This window comes from Ochotona princeps, chromosome 7 (genome assembly GCF_030435755.1).
Source record: "Ochotona princeps isolate mOchPri1 chromosome 7, mOchPri1.hap1, whole genome shotgun sequence".
Taxonomy (NCBI): Eukaryota; Metazoa; Chordata; class Mammalia; order Lagomorpha; family Ochotonidae; genus Ochotona; species Ochotona princeps.
Genome location: NC_080838.1, coordinates 26169460 through 26193167, shown reverse-complemented (window position 1 = coordinate 26193167; position 23708 = coordinate 26169460). Strand labels below are relative to the sequence as shown.

Below are 23708 nucleotides of genomic sequence, written 5' to 3'. Positions count from 1 at the left end.
GGCCGCCACCGCTGCCGAGGGCTCCAGCTGTACCACTTCTGACACAGCTCCTTGGGGAAAAAGCAGCAAGGAAGGCCCAAGGGTTTGGGCCCCTGCACCCACAGGGGAAACGCACAAGCCACTGCTGGCTGTCGACCAGCCCAGCTGCAGCCATTGTGGCCATTTCAGGGTGAACCAGCAGATGTAAGATTCTAATTTTGCCGTTCAAATAAATCTAAAAAAATAATAAATAAAACAAAAACAAGTCTGACAGGGGAGAATTCGGGACCTGAATGAGAACCAGCCAAGCATCAGGATATATAACCTTTCAGGAACGCCTGCCAGAACTGGAATGGAAAAACTTGACCTTTTTCTGGAGAGTTTGTTTCTTGCAGCTTCCTTATAAACAGGATGAGCAAAGGGCTTCTGATTTGGAAATTAAGTTTGCACACTAGTACTGCGTTTCGTATGCATCCATCCTTCCTGGGCAGCACAGTTTTCTTATCTACAAAAACTGGTTCATCTCAACACTAGAGTTCTCTAGCCTAAATGTGTTGTCCTCTTCTTGCAAGTTATTATGCAAATGTATCAACACAAAGAATGGAATTTTCCTAAGTACTGAACACATTAATTACAAGTACTTAAAAACTATAAAATGAGCCAAGGGTGGTCCTACGTGCACGGTCACAATTTATCTTGCATTGTGTCCAGCGTAAACGTTGGACATTTTAGTTTCAAACCATTCGCAGAATCGGAACTCGAGGTCCACAACATGAAGTCATTAGTTGATCGTTTATAAACGCTCCATCCTCAACGGCTGCTCTTCGGAACGCTGGCGGGAGTACGCCGGGGTCCCCCAGCCCGGGCGGCCGCAGCGCTTCCGGCCCGCGGCCCTTCGCAAGCCGCGGCGGAGCGGCTGCCGCGCATGCGCGCCCAGGGCGGCCTCTCCGGAGCGCCCCGCCTCGTTACGTCACGGCCCAGCTCGCAGGGACGGCGGGCGGCGGGAGTTTTTCAAAATGGAAGGCTGTAGGTACCGCCCAGGCCTCGGAAGGTGTCAGGGAGACCTTTCGGTGGCTCAGCCGTCGTCGCCGGGAACGGCGGCCTAGAGGTCAAGGCCTGATGGGCGCCAAGACCGGCTGGCTGCTTGGAGCGCTTCCTCGAAGGGACTACGTGAAGGGAGCTAATCGGCGGAGTCGCAGCCGGGAAATATGGCGACCTGTATCGGGGAGAAGATCGAGGTGAACAGAGCCTGCGGTCTGCGGCGTGGCGGGACGGGGAGGGAGGCGGAAACGCGGGACTGGAGGCCTGTGTGAGAAGGGGAGCGAGCGGAGTCCACGGCCGCGAGGCGGGCGCCTGGGTGCCCGAGGAGGCTCCCAACCGCCGGCCGGCTGTTTGGGGGCGGGGCGGGGAGGCCCGGCCCCCGAGACCCGGGGTGGGCGAGCGGTGGGGCGGGTGAGTCCGGCCTCCTCCCCGGCTTCCCGGGGCAGGTCCCGCCGGAGCTGCCCCCCCAGGCTCCGAGGGGATGGCGGTTGCCTGTGGCGGGCGCTGCGGCGGGGTTCTGCGGCGGCCCTGGGCTCCCGGGGGTTGGCTGGAGGTGGGAGGAGGACGCGGAGACTGCCCCGACGTGCTGGGAGCAGGTGATTAGGGTGCTGCGCGCAGAGCCCAGCTGGAAGCCCAGGGAGCCCCGCAAGCTGTCAGCATGCTCTCCGCCCAGGACAGCAGCTCAATCGAGGTGTGATACTTGCTTCAGTTTTGTCAGACTCCCTCTATCTTATAGTTTTCCAGCCCTCTCTCATCTTTGTACTCTAACTCATCACATGTAATCTTTTAACTTAAGGATTTTAAAGTTGGTAATCTGCTCGGTAAAGGATCGTTTGCTGGAGTCTATAGAGCTGAGTCCATTCACACTGGATTGGAAGTTGCAATCAAAATGGTAAGAATACATGTGCTTTTCTCCTATAGTTTACGAGTAACTATAAAGTTGTGCTATTTCACAGGTCCGAAGCACCTTCCATTTCTTTGATTATGGAGTAAAGAATACATTGTATATAACGGTAGGACAGCAAGGTCCAGCAGTTGAGCTTAAGGGCATTTGGGAACACCCTTGACCTTGCTTCAGTAGGTGTTAATTTCCATTAATATTCAGGAAATAGACCTGCTCATGCATATTTGAGCAGTGGGTAAAAGTTGAATAATTATTTATAATGCTTGGGGACAGTTTTGCATTTTATTGTAACCATCCAAAAATGCTATTCTTGATTGTTGGAAGTCAGTTTTTAATAGGACATGAGTTCAACGTGACATGAACATGAGTTAAGAATCATTTAAGTCAGTTGGAAAACAGAAAAGAATTTTTTAAAGCTCAGCTAAATTTGATTTTTTGTTTAAGATAAGACAAGGGATTTAAATTGAGAGTATTAGAATGCATTAGGAAAACTTTGAACGTCCAGTATTTCCAGGCACTGGGCAAGATTTAGAGTAAAAATGAGCAACACAAAGATAAAGGATCTTAGAATATTTAAAGTTCAGATATATTTGCTTTAAAGTTACTTCTAACAACTTCACCTTTTAAATTTTCTCATTTAAACCTCATCTGTTGTTTTTAGATAGATAAGAAGGCCATGTACAAAGCTGGAATGGTACAGAGAGTGCAAAATGAGGTGAAAATCCATTGCCAATTGAAACATCCTTCTATCTTGGAGGTAAGATACAAATTTGAGAGAAGTAGCCTAAGAGACTGCATTGCTTTGTATCATAATTACTCTCATTCACATTTCAGCTTTACAATTATTTTGAAGATAACAATTACGTATACCTGGTATTAGAAATGTGTCATAATGGAGAAATGAACAGATATCTAAAAAACAGAAGGAAGCCCTTCTCAGAAAACGAAGGTAGGTGCTGCTGCTTTTGATTTATTTACTTGTTTTTGTAGACAAAAATTAGTTTTTAAAAAAAATACATTAATTTTGTAGTATTGGCAACACTTTTAATCATTACTTTTAATGTAAAAAGAGAGATCCTCTCATAAAAAGCCTGTTAATTGATAAAACAGTTCAGTCGTTACAGAAGGGAAAAAGTTGTTACCCTTCCAACCCCCAAACTATATTTTAAATTAAATCATTGGTGATAGTTTAGTGTCATTCTTCACTGTGAAAAGCACCCTGGAATGTTGTTGATCCGTTTCAGTATCAAGCACAAATAACTGTTGAACCCATGTATTAACAAAACCTGAGAAGTAAGTAGATGAACTGTTATAATGAGGCCCCTTGAGAGCTAAAGTCTTAGCTTCCCAAACCATTGCCTCGTGGTCGACTTGTTTTCTCTGTACTGTTGTTAATCCCCTAGTTTACTAGACTTTATATTTTATTCATGAAGCTGCTGGTTCACCACACACATGCCCACAAGGACCTAGACCTTGTCTGGGGCCTGAAACTCCAACCAGGTCCCTTGTATGTGTGGCAGGGACCCAGTGGTGGGACCCAGGAGCTGTGCTGGCAGGAACCTGGAGTTGGGAACTGCTCAGAATCAAACCCAGGCACAGGATTGCCACAGGCCAGTGTTCTAATCTGTGACCTAACTGCTAGACCAAGCTTCCACCCCCAGAGTGTTTTTAAAGTTTACTGTACACCTTTTTATCTGTATATATATATATATCTGTATATGTGTTTACAAGATGAGGTGTTTTTAAAAAATCACAACAAAGATATTGTCAGACTAATTCCTTGCTAAGCAGATTCATAGTCAATTTAAAACTTTCCCAGTTTCTCCAGTTTTTTTTCAAAAATTCAAATCAGATTCAGATAAGGTCTTTACAATGTCAAATAAATGATCATTTTCAAGTTATGTTACCCTGTTAACTGAGATTGAAGGTCAACTAAGAAAGGTGTTGGGGATGTATTGCTGTGCAATAAGTTAAGCCACCTTCTGTGATGTTGGCATTTCATTATTGTAGGTATGAGTTCTGGCTGCTCTGCTAATGCAACCTGGGAAAGCAGTGAAAATGGTCCAAGTACTTGGACCCTTGCACTCTTGTAGAGACCTGGGTGGAGTTCTTGACTCCTAACTTGGACCTGGCCAAGCCCCATCTGTGTAGTCATCTGGAAATTAAACCAGCAGAATATAAGAATTCTATGTCTGTCCGCTCCCCCTCTCTCCTTCCCCTCCTCTCTCACTGCCAAGTAAAATATCTTTAGGGGGAAAAAGGTAGTCATGGAAGTTGATAGACATTTTACATTGGAATTTATATAACCTATTTGGAAAATAATTTGGTCATAGGTATTGAGTTAAAGAAATGTTCAGGGCTCCAGTAAGATAGCCTTCTGGCTAAATCCTCACCTTACATGCACCAGAATCGCATCTAGGTGCTGATTCATGCCCTGGCTGCTCCACTTCCCATCCAGTTCACTACTTGAAGCCTAGGAAAGCCATAAAGGATGGTCCAAAGCCTTGAGACCCTGTAACTGCATGGGAGACCTGGAAGAAGCTCCTGGCTCCTGGCTTTGGGTCGGCTTAGCTTCAGCCATTGTGGCCACTTGAGGAGTAAACCAGTGGATGAAAGATATTTCTGTCTCCTTCTCTCTGTATATTTGACTTTCCAAAAAAAATAAATAGGTCTTTAAAAAAAGAAAGAAATGTTAAACTTTTTTGGTTCAGATTCTATTGCTGAAAATTTATCCTAAGATAAGACTACAAATAATATATATATATATTTGTAGGATGATGGTTTTATTTTGCATGATACTATGTAGTAAGGGAGAACCTGTGAGAGATATGAAGGAAATGAATTAGCAATTTGAATTAAAATGAAGATGCTTTATGTTACTTTAAAAAATGTTGTCAGCGGGCCCGGCAGCGTGGCCTAGCGGCTAAAGTCCTCGCCTTGAACACCCCGGGGATCCCATATGGGCGCCGGTTCTAATCCCGGCAGTTCCACTTCCCACCCAGCTCCCTGCTTGTGGCCTGGGAAAGCAGTAAAGGATGGCCCAATGCATTGGGACCCTACACCCGCGTGGGAGACCCGGAAGGTTCCCGGCTTCAGATCGGCTCACATCAGCCCGTTGTGGCTCACTTGGGGAGTGAATCATCGGACGGAAGATCTTCCTCTCTGTCTCTCCTCCTCTCTGTATATCTGACTTTGTAATAAAATAAATAAATCTTTAAAAAAAAATGCTGTCAGCAGAAGACAAAAATAGGAAGAAACTCTTTGTAAAATGTATGGCTAGAAATTTAGTATGAAATAATATAAAGTATGACTAAAAAGATAATTGAATAAAAAATGGTTGAGATGGAAGCAGGGTGCTCACAGAAGAGAAAGTACGAATGGCCAGTAAATGTATGAAAATGGGAATGCTAACCAAAACAATGAGATAACATTTTACTCAGTGATACTAGGGTTAACTAAAGTACATAAAAATGTAGCCTTTGCAAGGGTAATTTGGCAAGTAATGAAGATAGCAAATTATTTTTCAAACAGTGATTTTTATCTTGAGTCTACTATAAATCCATTTATCTGAGAAAACAACTATATAAAATGTTTATATTTTTTATAATCTTGAAATATTAGAAATCACTCAAATGTTTAGTAGCCATTAAATAAAATAAAAATCCATGATACTGACTTAACATAGCTCTTAAGAAAAATTGTGAATCTGGGCCTGGTGCAATAGCTTAGCAGCTAAAGTCCTCGCCTTGAACGCGCCAGGATACAATATGGTCGCTGGTTCTAATCCTGGCAGCTCCACTTCCCATCTAGCTCCCTGCCTGTGGCCTGGGGAAGCAGTGGAGGACGGCCCAAACAAAGCCATGAGACCCTGCACCTATGTGGGAGACCTGAAAGAGCTCCTGGCTCCTGGCTTCAGACTGGCTCAGCACCGGCCTGTTGCGGTCACTTGGGGAGTGAATCATCGGATGGAAGATCTTCCTCTCTGTCTCTCCTCCTCTCTGTATATCTGACTTTGCAATAACAATAAATAAATCTTTAAAAAAAAGAAAAGAAAAATTGTAAATCAAGGAAGACACAATGTAAAAACTATATTCTTGATAACCGTTCTTAAAGATACTTATAATGTTAAGAATTATATGAATAGACAGAACAAAATTATTAGAATATGTAATAAGCATTGACAGTTACTGTTTCTTGGGAGAGTTTGGGGAACATAGGAATTTTAGGTTTTTCTTCTTACATTTAGAATATATTTACAGATAATGCAATTTGTATAATTATGATAATGTATTTATAAGTAGGTACTGTTTGATTGGTAAGGACTTCTGGTTACCCCTAGGTATCCTAGCCAGTACTGATTGCTAATAAAATTAAACTTCTCTTAATTGCGTTTAGGGAAGAACAAAGATCAGAAGGAGTAACTACTTTTCTTGAACGGAATTAGACACTATCCTGTTTTCACCACAGTGGGATTTTAGTAGTAAATCTATGCCGCAGGGGAGTATTGTAACATCATACTCTAGCAGATGTACTGGGTTTCTTGATATTCTGAACATTGAGTCTTCCAGGCTTTCTAAATTGTAACTAATCTTTCTTGTACTCCCACAGCTCGACACTTCATGTACCAGATCATCACAGGAATGTTGTATCTCCATTCTCATGGCATATTACACCGGGACCTCACACTCTCTAACCTCTTACTTACACGTAATATGAACATCAAGATTGCTGATTTTGGGCTGGCAACTCAATTGAAAATGCCACATGAAAAGCACTATACTTTATGTGGAACTCCTAATTATATCTCACCAGAAATTGCAACTCGAAGTGCCCATGGACTTGAATCTGATGTTTGGTCTTTGGGTTGTATGTTTTATACATTACTCATTGGGAGACCACCTTTTGACACAGACACAGTCAAAAACACCTTAAATAAGGTAGTGTTGGCAGATTATGAAATACCAGCTTTTTTGTCAGTAGAAGCCAAGGACCTTATTCATCAATTACTTCGTAGAAATCCTGCAGATCGCTTAAGTCTGTCTTCAGTAATGGACCATCCTTTTATGTCTAGAAATTCATCAACCAAAAATAAAGATATAGGAACTGTAGAAGACTCCATTGATAGTGGACATGCTACGATTTCTACTGCAGTTACAGCATCTTCCAGTACCAGCATAAATGGTAGCTTATTTGACAGAAGAAGAATTTTGATTGGTCAGCCTCTCCCAAACAAAATGACTGTATTTCCAAAGAATAAAAATTCAAGTGATTTTTCTTCTGTGGGAGACGGAAGCAGTTTTTATACTCATTGGGGAAATCAAGAACAAGAAACTGGTAGTAGTGGGAGGGGTAGAGTAATCCAAGAAGAAAGGCCACATTCTCGATACCTTCGCAGAGCCCATTCCTCTGAGAGACCTGAGACTTACAACAGTCAGCCTCGAGCAAAGACACACACACTGGAGCGATGCCATTCCGCAGAAATGCTCCCCCAGCCCAGGCAGTCCGGAGGAGATGAAAACGAAGAGCGATGCTCACCCGCAAACAGCACTGTCAATGTTTTTCATTTCTTTAAAGAAAAGACTTCCAATAATTCTGGATCTTTTGAAAGACCTGATATGGATCAAGCACTGTAAGAGTCATTTTACTAAAAAAAAAAAAAAAAAAAAACAACTTTGTAAATAGTACGGTAAATACTGTTCTAGAGCCAAAATGAAGCTTCACCTAACTAAGGGGGTTCTCGGGACAGTGAATGACACTTGACAAACACTGTCAGGGCTACTGAGGTACTTCCAAGTATCGGCTTTGGTTTTATTTATTTGTTTGAAGGGAAGGGTAACAAAAATGAGAAGAGATAGAGCTCTTCCATCTGCTGTTAATTTCCTAAATGGCTGCGATAGCCAAGCCAACCCCAGAAGTCAAAGTCTGCCGTGTGAGTGGCTGGGGAGCATGTACTCAGACCATAATCTGCTTTCCCGTGGATTAGCAGAACAGCCAGGACTTAAACCAGCACTCTGATATTGGATGCAATATTGCAACTGGCAGCTTAGCTCAGTGTGCCACACCAACCCCAGAATTTAATTCCTTAGGGAGAGAATTAGAATAATTTTAAATGATACAAATTTTTCTTTAAAAATGACTATAAGTGTATTTATAGCATGTATTTAGTACTCATGAACTTTTAGGGTATTGTTTTGTTGTATATGAAGCAAGAGTCCAGTTCAGAGGTATCCTATACTAAATATGTCTGTTATAGAGGCCAGTGTGGTAGCATATTAGGAGACTAGTTCTCTGTGGTATTGACATCGTATGTGGGTGCTGGTTCCTGTCCTAATGCTCCATTTGTGATCCAGCTCCCTGCTCATGGCCTAGGATAGCAGCAAAGGAGGGTCCAGGTCTTTGGACTCCTCCACCCACCTGGGAGATCCAGAGAAAGCTCCTGGCTCCCCGCTTTGGACCAGCCCAGCTCTAGTCATTGCATCCTTTTGTAGAGTGAAACTGTGGATGGAGGATATCTGTCTAATTCTTTGAAGTAAAAAGTAATTTGTTTAAAAAGTATCTGTAATTGAAGGACAGGAAAGGAGAGCCTTCCTGGTGAGTAATCATACTGTTCTGTACTTCTAACATGAAAACTTAGTAACTATAGTATTTTTTTTCCTTCTAACTACTTAAAGCAGTAGCCATATTAAACTTTAAAATGCCATGGACATTTTGACGTAAGAGTTTAACTTTTGTACAGATAATTGTTCAAATACTGTTTTCTACAATTTAAAATTTTAAAGAAAAGGATATCCTCCTTTTCTAATATTTTTATCTTAAAAATGCACTTGACACTTTTTGATTAGTTTCTGGGATACTGGTTTTATTTTTTAGCTGCAATCACCTTTGCCCAAGAAAAACTCCATTTCCGTTTTCAGACCAGACACCACAGACTGAAATGATACAACAGTGGTTTGGGAATCTGCAGATAACCGGTGAGTTTTCAGTGAAGTATTTAATAAGGAATTAATGACTTGAATACTTAGCAAGCATTTTAGTTTTCTATTTAGGTTTTGTTAAGAATATAGTTCATTCTCAAGGAATGTAATAAGACCATATTAAAATAGTATTACTAACTGTTTACTAATTTTTGGACATTTACCTTAAGCCAGCCAACTGTCCTTAGTGCTTAACATAAATGGTTAACTTATTAAACTTGCTTTGAAAAAAATGTATGTGAGCTCTCTTTTGGTCACATGCTTCCATGGCTCTTGCACTTCCCAGTACCTGCTTGCTCTCTGGCTTCCTGTGGACAGGCTCCAAAGACAAATTCCATGAAAACTTTGAGGGGGTTGGAGTTGACTAATTTTTCTTCCCCAAGGCTCTACCAGGTTCTACACTAACCAATTCTTCCAAGATCCTATTCCAAGAAGGTAGGAAAACACCCCAGGGAGTCAGCATCAGTGCAGATGCTCAGAACACCAGCTATGATGTGTTTTCAGGCCTTTGTTCACAAAATTTGTGAATTGTTGTTTGGAAAGAAGGCAAGAACTTGGCCTTATGCAGACTGCGGCAGCCAGTACAGGGGAGTCACTAGCTGCAGGAGGTGTCATCCAGGTCTCATCAGTGTGGGCCCCCTGACCCTGGACCCCAGTGGAGCTGGGTTCTGAACTGCCTTGAAGCAGACACTGGACCAGAGAAACCCAGCTGCAGTCAGGCTGGATCATGCAGTGTTGAAGCTTAAGAGGCAGACAGAGTATTCCTGACTCAGGAAGACAGAGACTCCTGTCCTAATGTTGGAGCTGGTGGAGCACCAGTGCTATTACATTTACAGTAAATCTGAACATTTCTTTCAAAATTAATTTTTTAACTAACAAATGAGAAGATTACAGAGAAGATTACCTGTGAAACTAGGTGTTAGGAACTCATATTAAACCTAACACGAGACTTAATTTTGAAAATTATAAACATTTTTAATTTGGAAAAGAATTGTTTTAGAAACAATTTTTGGGGCCCGGCGGCGTGGCCTAGAAACTAAAGTCCTCGCCTTGAATGCCCCGGGATCCCATATGGGTGCCGGTTCTAATCCCGGCAGCTCCACTTCCCATCCAGCTCCCTGCCTGTGGCCTGGGAAAGCAGGAGAGGACGGCCCAAAGCTTTGGGACCCTGCACCCGCGTGGGAGACCCGGAAGAGGTTCCAGGTTCCCGGCATCGGATCGGCGTGCACTGGCCCATTGTGGCTCATTTGGGGAGTGAATCATTGTATGGAAGATCTTGCTCTCTGTCTCTTCTCCTCTCAGTATATCCGGCTTTCCAATAATAATAAATCTTTAAAAAAAAAAAAAAGAAACAATTTTTGGCTCATGTGAATGCACATATTCAGGAGAAAGAGCTAGTGTTTGACACCCTCTGAAGCAACATCTACCATTATCTGTACGTCTGAACCCACCAATGTACATGTGTGGTATCTAGCTGTACCAATGAATGTGTGATGTTATCTAGCTTGAATTTTCATAATTGTGTTTTGGTCTTCATAATTTTCATTTTATCAAAGTGACTGATTTGGTCAGAATGTACACATAAAGAAATAAATGTGTCACATACATTAAGAAAAATGTATGTGACACTATTCTATCTTGGGATTGAGGAAGTAGTTGTGCACAGTTAAGTGATGTAGGAGAGGAGCAGGGTCCAGCCCACTCTGCCTGGCTCAGAGACTGTTCCTCTGCTCTCAGCGCTTACAGTGAGTCAGTGCCGGGCAGATACTCGGAATGTGGCTGGCCTGATTTTAAGAGAAGCTGATGTGGACATTTGTCTACCAGTGACTCTTACAATGAAATGCACAGCTTCCAAAACCTAGACATTTTCAAAACAGCTATCTATTTCATTACTTTATATAGTTTGAAGGTTAAGCATTCCTCATTAACATGAACATAACAGAAGTAAGAAAATAATGAGGGAATAAAAATAATCATAAAGACATGTGGAGAGGAGGAGACATTTCTTATTAATGAACTTAACAGATTAACAGAAAGTGAGCTGAGACATAATGATGGCCTAAAGAAAAACAAGTAAAACATATGGAGAGGAGGAAATCTTTTTTCCTACCAAGTATTGTATTACCCTATAATATGTGTATAATGTGTCTGTAATTTGAGCAGACACTTGTTATGATGTCCCAGGAGTTGATTGTATTTTTAGCAAAATATTCTCAAAGGGAATTAATCTTTCCATCTGTACTTGTTGGAGATAGTATTTCATGTTTAGTCTGTGTTGTTCTTATTTAAGATGTATTTATTTATTTGGAAGATCGAGAGAGACAATTTTGGTCTTTAAACTATGACAATACAGTGTATTTAATCTTGTACATCTGTTGTATTTACGTATACTTTTATTTGGTAACATGGGCCTGTCTGAGATGAAAAGATAAGTATAAAAATTAATAGTGTTGCTGCAATTTTAAAGTTATATATTTTGATACAAAATGTTTTATATGCGAGTGGCAAAAAAGCACTGCGGTCATTTAAGAAAAAAATTGCAAGATAAATTTACATTTAGTGTTGAAAAATTGCCTCAGAAGTTGCATAATTATTTTTATTTTTAATAAGGTCTTTAAAAATGGTTTCGTGAATTCTAAACTCAGAAAACCATAAAATGGTAAAGCTCAGTGAGAATAAATGTGAGTGCAAATATTGAGTTGTAGTAAAAGTCAAGGTATTTATGTAGTTTTACTTTAGGTTGAATATCACCTAAGATGATGATATAAATAGTCCTCAGCTTAAAAGAGCAAATTTACATAATTTTCTTAAATAAAATGGTTTCCTGAGAACACTTCTCAAATCTGCTTTTGTTGTATGTTGGATTATTAAAATGTCCTATAACTAGTCGCTGTAAATAGTGTTTCATTAACTCAGAGTTAGCCACTGAGTTAATGAGTAAACTGAGTACTTACAAAGTCCCAAGTTCAACATGTGCATTATTTTACTAGACTTCTTTTGTTCAAAAAATGCTGTTATACTCACCATAACCTTAATTTACATAGAGGTGGCCTTTCAGTTATTAACTACATTGCTTTTTCTCTTACTCATAGCTAATTTAAGAGAAACCACAGATCACGACAGCTTCAGCTCAAATAGAGGCTTCCAGGGCTGCCTTGATTTGCAGAAAGACACATCGAGAAATGCGTGGACTGATACACAAGCCAGAAAGAACTCTGACGCTTCCGATAATGCACATTCTGTAACACAACTGAGTGCTGTGAAGTGCGTCGCTGGACTTCATGGCAAACCTCAGATATTTCCACAAGAACCTGGTTTCAGCCTGGATCCTCTTTCTGAACAAAACAAAACTAGGGAAATCGAGGCACAACCAGATTATCCAAAGCGTACCTTACGAAGCGTTACGTCTCCTTTGATTGCACATAGGTTAAAACCGATCAGACAGAAAACAAAAAAGGCTGTGGTATGTCCATTGCTTGCTGTTACTGTATCATATTTTTCTTGTAAATATGGATCTTGAAAATACATCTTTTAGTTCCCTTGTCTGTCCTTTTACCTTGTGATACTTACATCATAAAACATTATTTAGGGCCTGGCGTGGTGGCTTAGCAGCTAAAGTCCTCACCTTGAAAGCCCCGGGATCCCATATGGGCGCCGGTTCTATTCCCGGCAGCTCCACTTCCCATCCAGCTCCCTGCTTGTGGCCTGGGAAAGCAGTCGAGGACGACCCAAAGCTTTGGGACCCTGCACCTGTGTGCAGGGACTTGGAGGAGATTCCTACCTCCTGGCTTTGGATCGGCACAGCACTGGCAGTTGGCATCACTTGGGGAGTGAATCGTTGGATGGAAGATCTTCCTCTCTGTCTCTCCTCTCTATATATATGCCTTTCCAATAAAAAAAAAATATATATCTTTTTAAAAAATTATTTGGGCCCAGCGGCGTGGCCTAGCAGCTAAAGTCCTCGCCTTGAATGCCCCGGGATCCCATATGGGCGCCGGTTCTAATCCCGGCAGCTCCACTTCCCATTCAGCTCCCTGCCTGTGGCCTGGGAAAGCAGTCGAGGACGGTCCAAAGCTTTGGGACCCTGCACCCACGTGGGAGACCCGGAAGAGGTTCCTGGTTCCCAGCTTCGGATCGGCGCGCACCGGCCGTTGCGGCTCACTTGGGGAGTGAAACATCGGATGGAAAATCTTCCTCTCTGTCTCTCCTCCTCTCTGTATATCCGGCTTTCCAATAATAATAAATCTTTAAAAAAAAAAGAAAATATATTATAATTAAAAAAAAAATTAAAGATTGGGCGGTTGTGGGATAAAGATAGCTATGCCTTTAGGTAAATTGACACTGATGAGTTTTCAACTTGCTTTATGTAAAATAGATTTGAATGCAAAACATTTTAAAATAATACTGGCTTTATTTAAACAATTTTTGTTTTTGCAATCTCAGTATTTATCATTGTGCTTTTCATTGTTTCTATATTTATCTCAAGTTGGAAAGATAAAATAGGAAATATAACTCTTTCCCATTACTTGAAACTACTTAAAGCAAAAGAATAAGTTCATTTAAGCTTAGAGTTTTAAAATCATCAAATATGAATTGAGATTGGTGTTTGTTTTTAATTTGATCTTGATCCTGCTTGGCAGTTGCTTCCCACTCCCTCGCTTTTGCCTTTGTTTGGCTGGCTTTTGTCTTTATGTACCCTGTTCTCCACCCTCCCTTCTGCTGCCTGTCGGCTCACTGATTCTCCTTTCGCACTGGATTATATATTCTGACCTTGGCACCTTACGGCTCCCAGTTGCACCCAAGTACACGTCTGGTCTAGTCTGTTGCAGTCAAGCAGCTATTTGGCTTTCGACTTAGCAATTGCTTCTGCCATGGTTAAGTACTCTGCACTATGTTGTGTGTCATGGATGTTGTAGTAACCAAGAGAATTGATACTGATTTTCATTTTTGCTTTAGGTAAGCATACTTGATTCCGAGGAAGTTTGTGTGGAGCTTCTAAAGGAATATTCATCTCAAGAATTTGTGAAAGAAGTTCTGCAGATATCCAGTGATGGAAGTATGGTAATATAAACTTTATTATCTTGAAACTCCAAATCATTGCCTAAACATTTAGGTTTCTCATTTGTTCTCCAAGGAAGTCTTTTACATTTTTTTAAATAGCAGTTTTCTTGATACATTAGTATCTCTATAATTTAAACAGTAAAATAGCATACTAAATATATGGAAATTAATGGTTTTAAAATTGTTATAACCAGTAAAAAAGTTAACTTTTAGAGAATACTTTTTATTTAAAATATTTAATATTACATTTGAGCTTTTTTTCACACTATTTACTAATAAAATAGAGTAACATCGTTATGTAATTAGAATTCTTAACTTTTTTTCTGGCAGATTACTGTTTATTATCCAAATGATGGAAGAGGTTTTCCTCTTGCTGATAAACCACCTTCACCTACTGGCAACATCAACAGATATGACTTTGACAGCTTGCCAGGTACGTAAGTTTAGATAACGGATTTATGTGTTCATAAACTATATGGATGTGATGGGTTGTAAATATCTTGGCATTACTCATGTACTTGGTATCTGGTAAGATCTGATATATCTTATTAATCCAGTATTTATTCATATTCTGCTTTACAATGTGATTTTATGTATTTATATAAAACTTGACCCTATACCATTAGTTATATCACATAAATGTATGTATTTGTATTGATTTGGCTAGGATGATATGAAAAAATATAACATGAAGTATCTAGTTTTTGACCTTTGAAGTCATTTCAGTGTTCCACAGATTGTAATTAACCAAATTTGATTCCTATTCCAGTTCCGGATATTCTGGATTGGGGAAATAAGAATTGAATAGTAAGAACTCATTGCAGTGACTCTTAGAAACAAGGGACAAGTGTTTCACCTTGCAGTGAAGACATCCACACTCCCTGTCAAAGTGCCCAGGTCACCAGGGCAGACTCAGGGGCAGCAGGTGGCTCTTTGAATCAGAGTGTGTCTGCTGCCCACAGGGAGGGCCTGTACTGCATTCCCAGCTCCTGGTTGGGGCAGGGGGGCAACCAGAGGGTAGGAGCACTGTCTCACACGCCCTATCTCTTTCTCATTCTGTCTCTGCCTTTGGAAGAATTAAAAATTTTAAAAACATGCAAGAAAACCTATGTAAACTTATTAGAAGTCAAAACTAATGAAATATATGTATGTCAAGCCAACAGCTTCTTTGCTATAATAAATTTTTTTTTCCCTTAGAAAAATATTGGCGAAAATATCAGTATGCTTCCAGATTTGTGCAGCTTGTAAGATCTAAATCTCCCAAAATCACTTATTTTACAAAATATGCTAAATGTGTTTTAATGGAGAATTCTCCCGGTGCTGATTTTGAGGTTTGGTTTTATGATGGTAAGTACTGTTGAGAAGTGGTGATTTTCTTTTTCTTTAGTTAATAATTTAGTCATTGTATGTTGTTTTCGTTTGTTTTTCTGATTTTTTCCCCCTTAACACAGAAAATATTAATATATATGTCTACTTCAAGAAGCTAATGAGAAAACAATTAAAATATTAATTTTTGAAACAGATTTATACCTTTTCATAGTATGCATTTTCTGTGAACTTCTTTGAAAACACTTCTTTATGTGTGTCCATGCCTATAAGTTAAATGATCCAGTCAGTATACAAATTAAACCATGTTAATCAGAGTGTATTTCTATATGCTTTCCTATAAATAATTCAGTCTATAATTGTAGGACTCTTCAAAAAGATTATGGAAATGTATATTGTAAAAAAAAATTGCATGGATTTAAATATTTTTGCACCAAAAACTGCTTTAATTCTACTTTACACGTACTATTGGAAGTATCCTCCATTTAAGTCATCTTTCCCTTTTTAGCTGCTGTTTAACTGTGCTGATTGATGTTTGAAAATCACGTGAAATAAACAAGATCCTGTGTCTTACCAGACCGTTAAATGGACTTATGTTAAATTGTGAAACATAAATTAGGCCAAAAGGTTAGGATATATTTCTAGAATATATCTAGGAATATTTCTAGATATATTCTGCAAAGATAACTTACTTTCTATTCTGTGAATCTCCCTCTGAGATGAACACAGCACAGGGCTCTCACTGCACATAGAAGAGTACTCCTAAAAGTTCATGGAACATCTTATTAAGGAATCACTTCAAAATGTTTTTTAAATCTGTATTAATTTTTCATAATGTTCATTTTCCATGATAACTTAGCTTACAATTATGTAACTTTTATTGAAGCTGATTTTTTTAATGTCAGAAAAGAATCAGATATAAGCTGAGAAGAAAAATGAATGGCCTGTGTTTGTTGGTGGTTAGTAAATGAGTATAAATGATGCCTTGTTCCAAAATGACTATGTACTGATGGATGGAGTTTGGGGATAGTTAAAGAAATACTAAGAAAATAGTTGTCTGCTTGCTTTTTTAGGAACAAAAATACACAAAACAGAAGATTTTATTCAGGTGATTGAAAAAACTGGGTACTCTTACACTTTAAAAAGTAACAATGATGTAAATAGTTTCAAAGAAGAAATAAGAATGTACATGAACCATGCTAATGAGGTATTAATTTTTTTCAAACCACTTAATTTTTTTATACCAATAATAATTGCAGATGGCAAAGGAGAAATATTGACAGAAAGCATTTTCTTCTCCAACAGGGCCATCGTATTTGCTTAGCACTGGAATCCGTAATTTCAGAAGAAGAAAAAAAAAGTAGGAGTGTTCCCTTTTTCCCCATAATTGTAGGACGGTAAGTGCTTCAAAATCCTAAACACGTAGCTTCAATTGGTGACATGTCCTTTGTTGTTCAAGTTTGATGTTAGTTTTCTATACATTAAAAGCTTGAAGGGGCTAAATCTGGACAATTCTTTCTCCTTTAGAAAACCTGGTATTACTACTTCACCTATGTTCTTATCCCCTCCTCCTGTGGATCCAGACTATCCAGCGAGAGAGCAACCGGCGCTGACCGGAAATGGTGCTCTGTGTCCCACACAGACCCCAGTCGCTCATCCTGTAAGTAGATATCACTTCTGTATTTTAAACCCAGCAGTAACTGTCTCGTATCTCACATAAAATAAAAATTCCTTATTGTGACTTTCTCTTTTTTTTTTTTTTTTTTTTTAAAGATTTATTTTATTTTCATTACAAAGTCAGATATACTGAGAGGAGGAGAGACAGAGAGGAAGTGGAGCTGTCGGGATTAGAACCAGCAGCCATATGGGATCAAGGCGAGGACCTTAGACACTAGGCCACGCTGCCAAGCCCGTGACTTTCTCTTATAACCTGCCTGGTTTTCAGCCTCACCTTAAGCCACTATTTTTTTTTTTTTTTTTTTTTTTAAGATTTATTCATTATTTGAGAAGCAGAGTTAGAGAGAAAGAAAAAATCTCATGTGCTGGTTCACTCCCAAAATGGCCACAATGGCCAGAGCTAAGCCATTCCAAAGCCTAGAGCCAGGAGCCTGTCCTGGGACTTCCACATGTGTGCAGGGTCCCAAGGACTTGGGCCTCTAATGTTCCCAAGCCATAAGCAGGGAGCTAGATCAGAAATGGAGCAGTGGGGACACAAACTGGTGCCCAAAGGAGATACGGGCACCACAGCTGGAGGCTTAGCCTACTACACAGCAGTGCCAGCCTTGCCTTGAGTTACTATCTATCTCATGTTTTCTGGGCTTGAGCCTTATTCAAGGAGATTCTTCACATGTTCTGCACTTGACCTAGGCTTTTCTCCAACCCCTTAACTTTATGGCTTATTTCTCATCCTTGAGGCTTCTGTTAAATGGTATTTCTGTGGTGTTTAACCTGGCCTGTCTGGCAAAAAGCTAAGCACATTAACATACAGACAGCAATGGTAGCATTATAGCAAACAAAATAGAACTTGAGTCAAAAACTATGAAAATAAAGTCATCGTTAAATGATGAAAGAATGAGGAAAGCCTATGATATGCATTTTTTACTGCTAAAAAAATGTCATGTGTCTAATTATCCATGAAAGGCTCATGGTGAAATAAATTTATTTTGTATGTACTCAGCGAAGTGGCATGCCAGTGAAAACTATTTAGCAATGTAGAAAATGCAGCATTAACAAATGTCGGTTGTGTGTGTTGTCTTGCACGTGTATGCTCTCTTGCACAGGCATGCACGTATATACACACATACAGTGATGGCAATTATGACAGCATATGCTTCAGGTGAAAATAGGGCAGAAATCTGGGCCCAGCACCGTGGCCTAGCGGCTAAAGTCCTCACCTTGAGCGTGAGAATCTCATATGGGTCCACGGCAGCCCCACTTCCCATCCAGCTCCCTGCCTGTGGCCTAGGAAGCAGTTGAGGACGGCCCAAAGCCTTAGGATACTGTTCCTGCGTGGGAGACCTGGAGGAAGTTTCTGGCTCCTGGCTTCAGGTCGGCTCAGTCCTGGCTATTGTGGTCACTTGGGGAGTGAATCAGTGGATGGATGATCTTCCTCTCTGTCTCTCCTCCTCTCTGTATATCTGACTTTGCACTAAAAATAAAATAAATCTAAAAAAACAAAATAGGGAAGAAATCTATCAAAATGAAAACAGCAATTGTGTGATCTTTTTTCTCTATTTCACTAATTTAAGCCATTATTTCCGAGGCAGGTGTTGTGTGGGCGGTTAGGCTGCTGCTTGGGACACCTGCATCCTCTATTGAACATGGCAGAGTCCCTGGTTACTCCAGCCCAGCTCCCTGCCAGTATGCCTGGGGAGCAGATGATGGCATAAGTGCTTAGGTTTTGCCATCCACATGAGAGACCAAAATGGGGTTCCTGGCGCCTGGCTTCAGCCTGGGCTGGCTCTGACTGTTCTGGCAGTGTGAGGGATGAACTAGAAGTTGCAAGTCTTCCTTGTTTATCTTTCCTTTATGTCACATTGCCATTCAAATAAATAAACACATCTTTTTAAAAATCAGTCTAATGAAAATTTAATAATTGCCTGCTTTTGCTAAATTTGGCTTATTTGAAGAAAAAAAAGAAAGGAAGAAATAAAAATGGTGAGGAATAGCATCTTGTAATCCTTTCATTTTTGTAGATGGTTACAAATGAAGGACTTGGCCAAACAACCACAGCTTCTGGAACAAACAACTCCTCTGGCACTCTAAAAGATTGTCTTCCTAAATCAGCACAACTTGTGAAATCTGTTTTTGTGAAAAACGTTGGTTGGGCTACACAGGTGAGAAGTTTCTTCAGAATAATTTTTCCCAGGAGGAATTTCTTTGATCTTTAAAAGCCATGATAATGAGATATGGATAAAGATGTCTGGAGCGTTTGAGATTTTAGAAGCCATTTAGAATCTGCTATTAGAGAAGAAAATATTTTTATATTTAAACATTGTAAAAGAAGAAAAGATCTTTGTATTTAAAAGTTGGGTCAGCAGGATTGTTTGTAGATGTGGACTTGTATGTGTGTATTTTCGAAAATCTTGAAGCTCAGAGTTGGACATGATGTATGTTCTTATCAGTGAAATAAAACGCAGCCTAGTACTTTTCAGAGAAGAGGTTCCGTTTGTAGCATCTTTGCTGTGGAGTATTATGTTTTCACATACAATGTCTAGTTTATCCCCCAAAATAATTTTTCTGTGTATAGATAGTGCAATTATGGCTCACAGTACAAGATGACATACAGTCTTGGACTTAAAGTTGAGCAGATTCTAGATGTATACCTAGGGTTTGTTTGCCTCCAGTGTTCATGTTTATTTCTGTGTCATGGGCCGCCTTGTTTGGAAAGCACACTGTACACGTTAGTGACTAAAGGAGTAAATTTCAAAGTCTGAGAAACAATCTTCTCAGGCAGGGAGAGGTTCTTGTAACCTTTCTTAGTTCCTGAATCCTTTCTTGGTAAGATACTTTTTGGTAGAAAAGAACAAAGAACTGCAATATCCTAATTAAAATTAGCAGGAAGCAAGATTCATTTAGAATAATCATAGCATTACAGTGTCCTGGCAGTCAGAGAGAGTCATCTGGAAAAAAACATGAATGTTTCCAGTGCTACTGCCACTGCTACTACGTAAATCTGCAGCTACCGGAGTTTGTTTTTTCTACTGCCATGTGAAAGACTTGTTAAATATGGGTACCTTTGAGGAACCTCAAATCCTCTACCGTAGAGTAATTTTCTATGCTTATTTCCTAGTTAACTAGTGGAGCTGTGTGGGTTCAGTTTAACGATGGATCACAGTTGGTTGTGCAGGCAGGAGTTTCCTCTATCAGTTATACATCACCAAATGGTCAAACAACTAGGTAAGTCTTGAAATACTAGTTGAAGTTTAGCCCTTTGCTTTGATTTTTTTACCTTCTCATCATGTTAAAATATGTGATTTAATAGTTAATGTTTTCATTTTGACAGCAGTCATATTCTTTAAGCTGTTATTACTCTAAAAAGTCTTTAATACACATTTTCTATATGAATATGGAGCAATCGATATGAATAAGTGGTGAGATATCTTAGAATATTCTTTCAGAGCTTTAGTAGGTTGGCTGTTACAGAGGTATGGATTTCTAAGTTCAAAATAATATACCTATTGTAAGAACATAGACAAGAAATCTTTCTTGTACAGATTACCCAATTAATTTCCTCCAATGAAAGGCGAGATTCCTCCTTGAGGTAACGCTTCATGTTTAACAGACTGCGGATGTTTGCAGTGGTTCTCGAAGCATCTGCAGATTCCACGTCTAAGGAGTTAACTGACTGCAATAGAAAACAGTTGAAAAGAAACTATTTCTACTGAACAGTAGCAAATTTTTCTTGTTGTTACTGTCTAAATAATGCACTGTAACAACTCTGATTTTTACACTGTGTTAGGTATTATAAATAATCTAGCTATGACAAGGCTGTAGGAGGATAAGCTTGTTACCTGCAGGTACATACCATTTTAAATAAGGGATTTGAGCATCCAAGGATTTTACTGTCCTTGGGGCATCCTGGAACCAACCCTCTCAGAATAACCTGGCGGTGACTGTATACTCATGAATATGAAAATGTTTGGCAGGCACCATGCAAAAAAGAAGAAATTTGGCCATGACTTGGTTTTCATATTTAAGAACATAATATATTAGAGAGTTACGACTCTAAAAATGCCAGTATAAGATGTTGCTTCAAAAGTTCATGGAAAATATATGTGAAAACATTGTGCATGGATTATTTTTACACCAAAGTACTCATCTTTTTATTGCATTTTCTGTGAACTTCGGCATGCTCTTATACTTAAAACAAATATAGTTTGTGAATAGCTACCAATTGCTTTTTTGTTACGTGTATGTTTCTTCAATACCATCCATTAAAGAACTGTTGTTAACAGTGAGAGACTTTGTTAAATGTAGTTTCATATGCTGGCAAAGTGGAAGAATATAAAGTGGGTAGAACCCATATTCACTTGATAAATGTTGCGATTGTCTTTAATATGGTCATTTGGAAATTCTTAATTATAAAAAAATGTTAATTATAATGTGTTATCTGTAGAATCAGGGCCGTTAACTAGGACTTTAGATTTTGAGCTTGTTTTAATACTGATTAAACCATATTAAGTTTTCTGTTGTTACATGCTTAGAAATTGGCCTATTTTTAAAGGAAGCACATTTAAGTAATTTGTATTAATTTTCAGAAATCTCTTGTCATTGAAGATTTACTACATGTTGGTACTCTAATAGGAACCAAGGAATTAAGTGACGTTTTTGTTTCTTTCCTTTTGCTTCACTTAGGTACGGAGAAAATGAAAAATTACCAGAATACATCAGACAGAAATTACAATGTCTGTCTTCCATCCTTTTGATGTTTTCTAATCCAACTCCCAGTTTTCATTGAATTGAAACTCCTTTCAGATATATATATACATTTAATAAATAACTTTTGTTGGCTTTCAAGTAAGGTGACTTTTTTATTTAGTATAGCTTCTTCAGAAAGCCTACCAGAGTGAAATTTGAGTCACTTGCTAACTATTGTAATCATAAAGTAAAACAGGAGACCAGACATTGCTCTTAGAACATGTACTCTGAAACTTCTCTTGTTCATATATGTGTATTGAGTAATTTTTAAATGCAAAAATACTCATGGTGTGTGGTGTGTGTGTGCTGTTGTTTCCTTTGTCAGACATGTTGAGAATCATGGACAAACATGTTTGAGTTTTTGAGTTTCTGAATTTGTAAATAATGTATATTTATGTTATAACTAACATGTAAACATGTATATTTGCTTTATATTTATTTTTGTAGCACCAGTGTTTGATGAAACATTTCTGCGAATGCATTTTATAACAAATAAATATGATGATAACTTACTTTATCTTTTCATTTATTTAAGTACTTATTTTAAAGTAAGTTGGAGTAAACTCAATTTTTACATTATGTTACCAATTTTGAGAATGACTGTTTTTTTAAAGATTTATTTATTTTTCTTGGAAAGTCAGATGTACAGAGAGGAAGATCTTCCATCCGATGATTCACTCCCCAAGTGACCACAACAGCCAGTGCTGCGCCAATCCAAAGCCAGGAGCCAGGAACTTCCTCCAGGTCTCCCACACAGGTGCAGAGTCCCAAGGCTTTGGGCTGTCCTCAACTGCTTTCCCAGGCTACAAGCAGGGAGCTGGATGGGAAGTAGAGCTGCCAGGATTAGAACCGGTGCCCACATGGGATCCCGGCGCGTTCAAGGTGAGGACTTTAGCCACTAGGCCACTGCGCCAGACCCAGAATGACAGTTTTTTAACCTCATTTAAAAATTTTTTTTTCTTTTCATTTTTTTAATTTTGGTTTTGATGAAAAGGATGCATGCCCATGTGGACCATTGATTGGGATGGGAGGGGGTCAAAGAATAGAGAAAGGTGGGTGAAACCATTGTTTCCAATTTTCCTTTGCTTCTTCCTGTTACCTGGGGGAAGAAGAGAAAGAAAGGGAGAAGCCATACCCAGCATCCCAAAAACCTAATTTTGTACATGTTAAACATACTACTTCTATACTCTTATCTGAAAATAGATGCACATTTGACAAACATTTAACACTAAACAAATTGATTTAATTAAAGGAAAATGTTTGAAGGTGTGATAGCCATTCCTAGTTTAAAAAATAGAATAAACAATGTTTGCTGCTAACTTTTTTTTTTTAAGATTTATTTATTTTATTACAAAGTCAGATTTACAGAGAGGAGGAGCGACAGAGAGCAAGATCTTCCATCCAATGATTCACTCCCCAAATGAGCGCAACGGCCGGTGCTAAGCCGATCCAGAGCCAGGAGCCAGGAACCTCCTCCATGTCTCCCACACATGTGCAGGGTCCCGAGGCTTTGGGCCGTCTTCGACTGCTTTCCCAGGCCCCAAGCAGGGAGCTGGATGGGAAGTGGAGCTGCCGGGATTAGAACTGGCACCCACATGGGATCCCGGCACATTTAAGGCGAGGACTTTAGCCACTAGGCCATGCTGCTGGGCCCTGCTGCTGACTTTTTTAATGCTTTTTCTGTTGTTCTTGTTGGAAACTCAGACATACAGAGAGGAGAGAGAGAGAAAGAGCTTCCGTCTGATGGTTCACTCCCCAAGTGACCACAACGGCTAGAGCTGAGCTGATCCGAAGCCAGGAGCCTCTTCCAGTTCTCCAATGTGGGTGCAGGGTCCCAAGGCTTTGGGCCATCCTCAACTGGTTTTCCAGGCCACAGGCAGGGAGCTGGATGGGAAGTGGGGCCCATGTGGGATCCTGGCGCATACAAGGTGAGGATATTAGCTGCTAGACTCTCACACCAGGTCCTTCTGCTGATTTTTATACTCAGGAAAATACTGGACTAT

At 39.6% G+C, this 23708-nt stretch overlaps 1 protein-coding gene across 2 annotated transcripts; it reads left to right on the top strand.

Annotated features, from left to right (window-relative positions):
- The first annotated feature begins 957 nt into the window (after positions 1-957).
- Positions 958-21804, top strand: PLK4 (polo like kinase 4). Of its 2 annotated transcripts, none has more exons than XM_058666858.1 (16): positions 958-1217; positions 1817-1912; positions 2586-2681; positions 2759-2873; positions 6533-7553; positions 8795-8895; positions 11991-12361; positions 13855-13959; positions 14290-14392; positions 15157-15306; positions 16359-16492; positions 16591-16682; positions 16813-16945; positions 18981-19121; positions 20078-20184; positions 21643-21804. In XM_058666858.1, exons 1-16 carry the CDS (start codon positions 1188-1190, stop codon positions 21743-21745), a joined length of 2898 nt encoding a protein of 965 aa, XP_058522841.1. In that variant the 5' UTR covers positions 958-1187; the 3' UTR covers positions 21746-21804. The 2 variants fall into 2 exon arrangements, with proteins under 2 accessions (XP_058522841.1, XP_058522840.1); XM_058666857.1 differs by lacking the exon at positions 958-1217 and adding an exon at positions 1360-1711.
- Positions 21805-23708: the final 1904 nt, after the last annotated feature.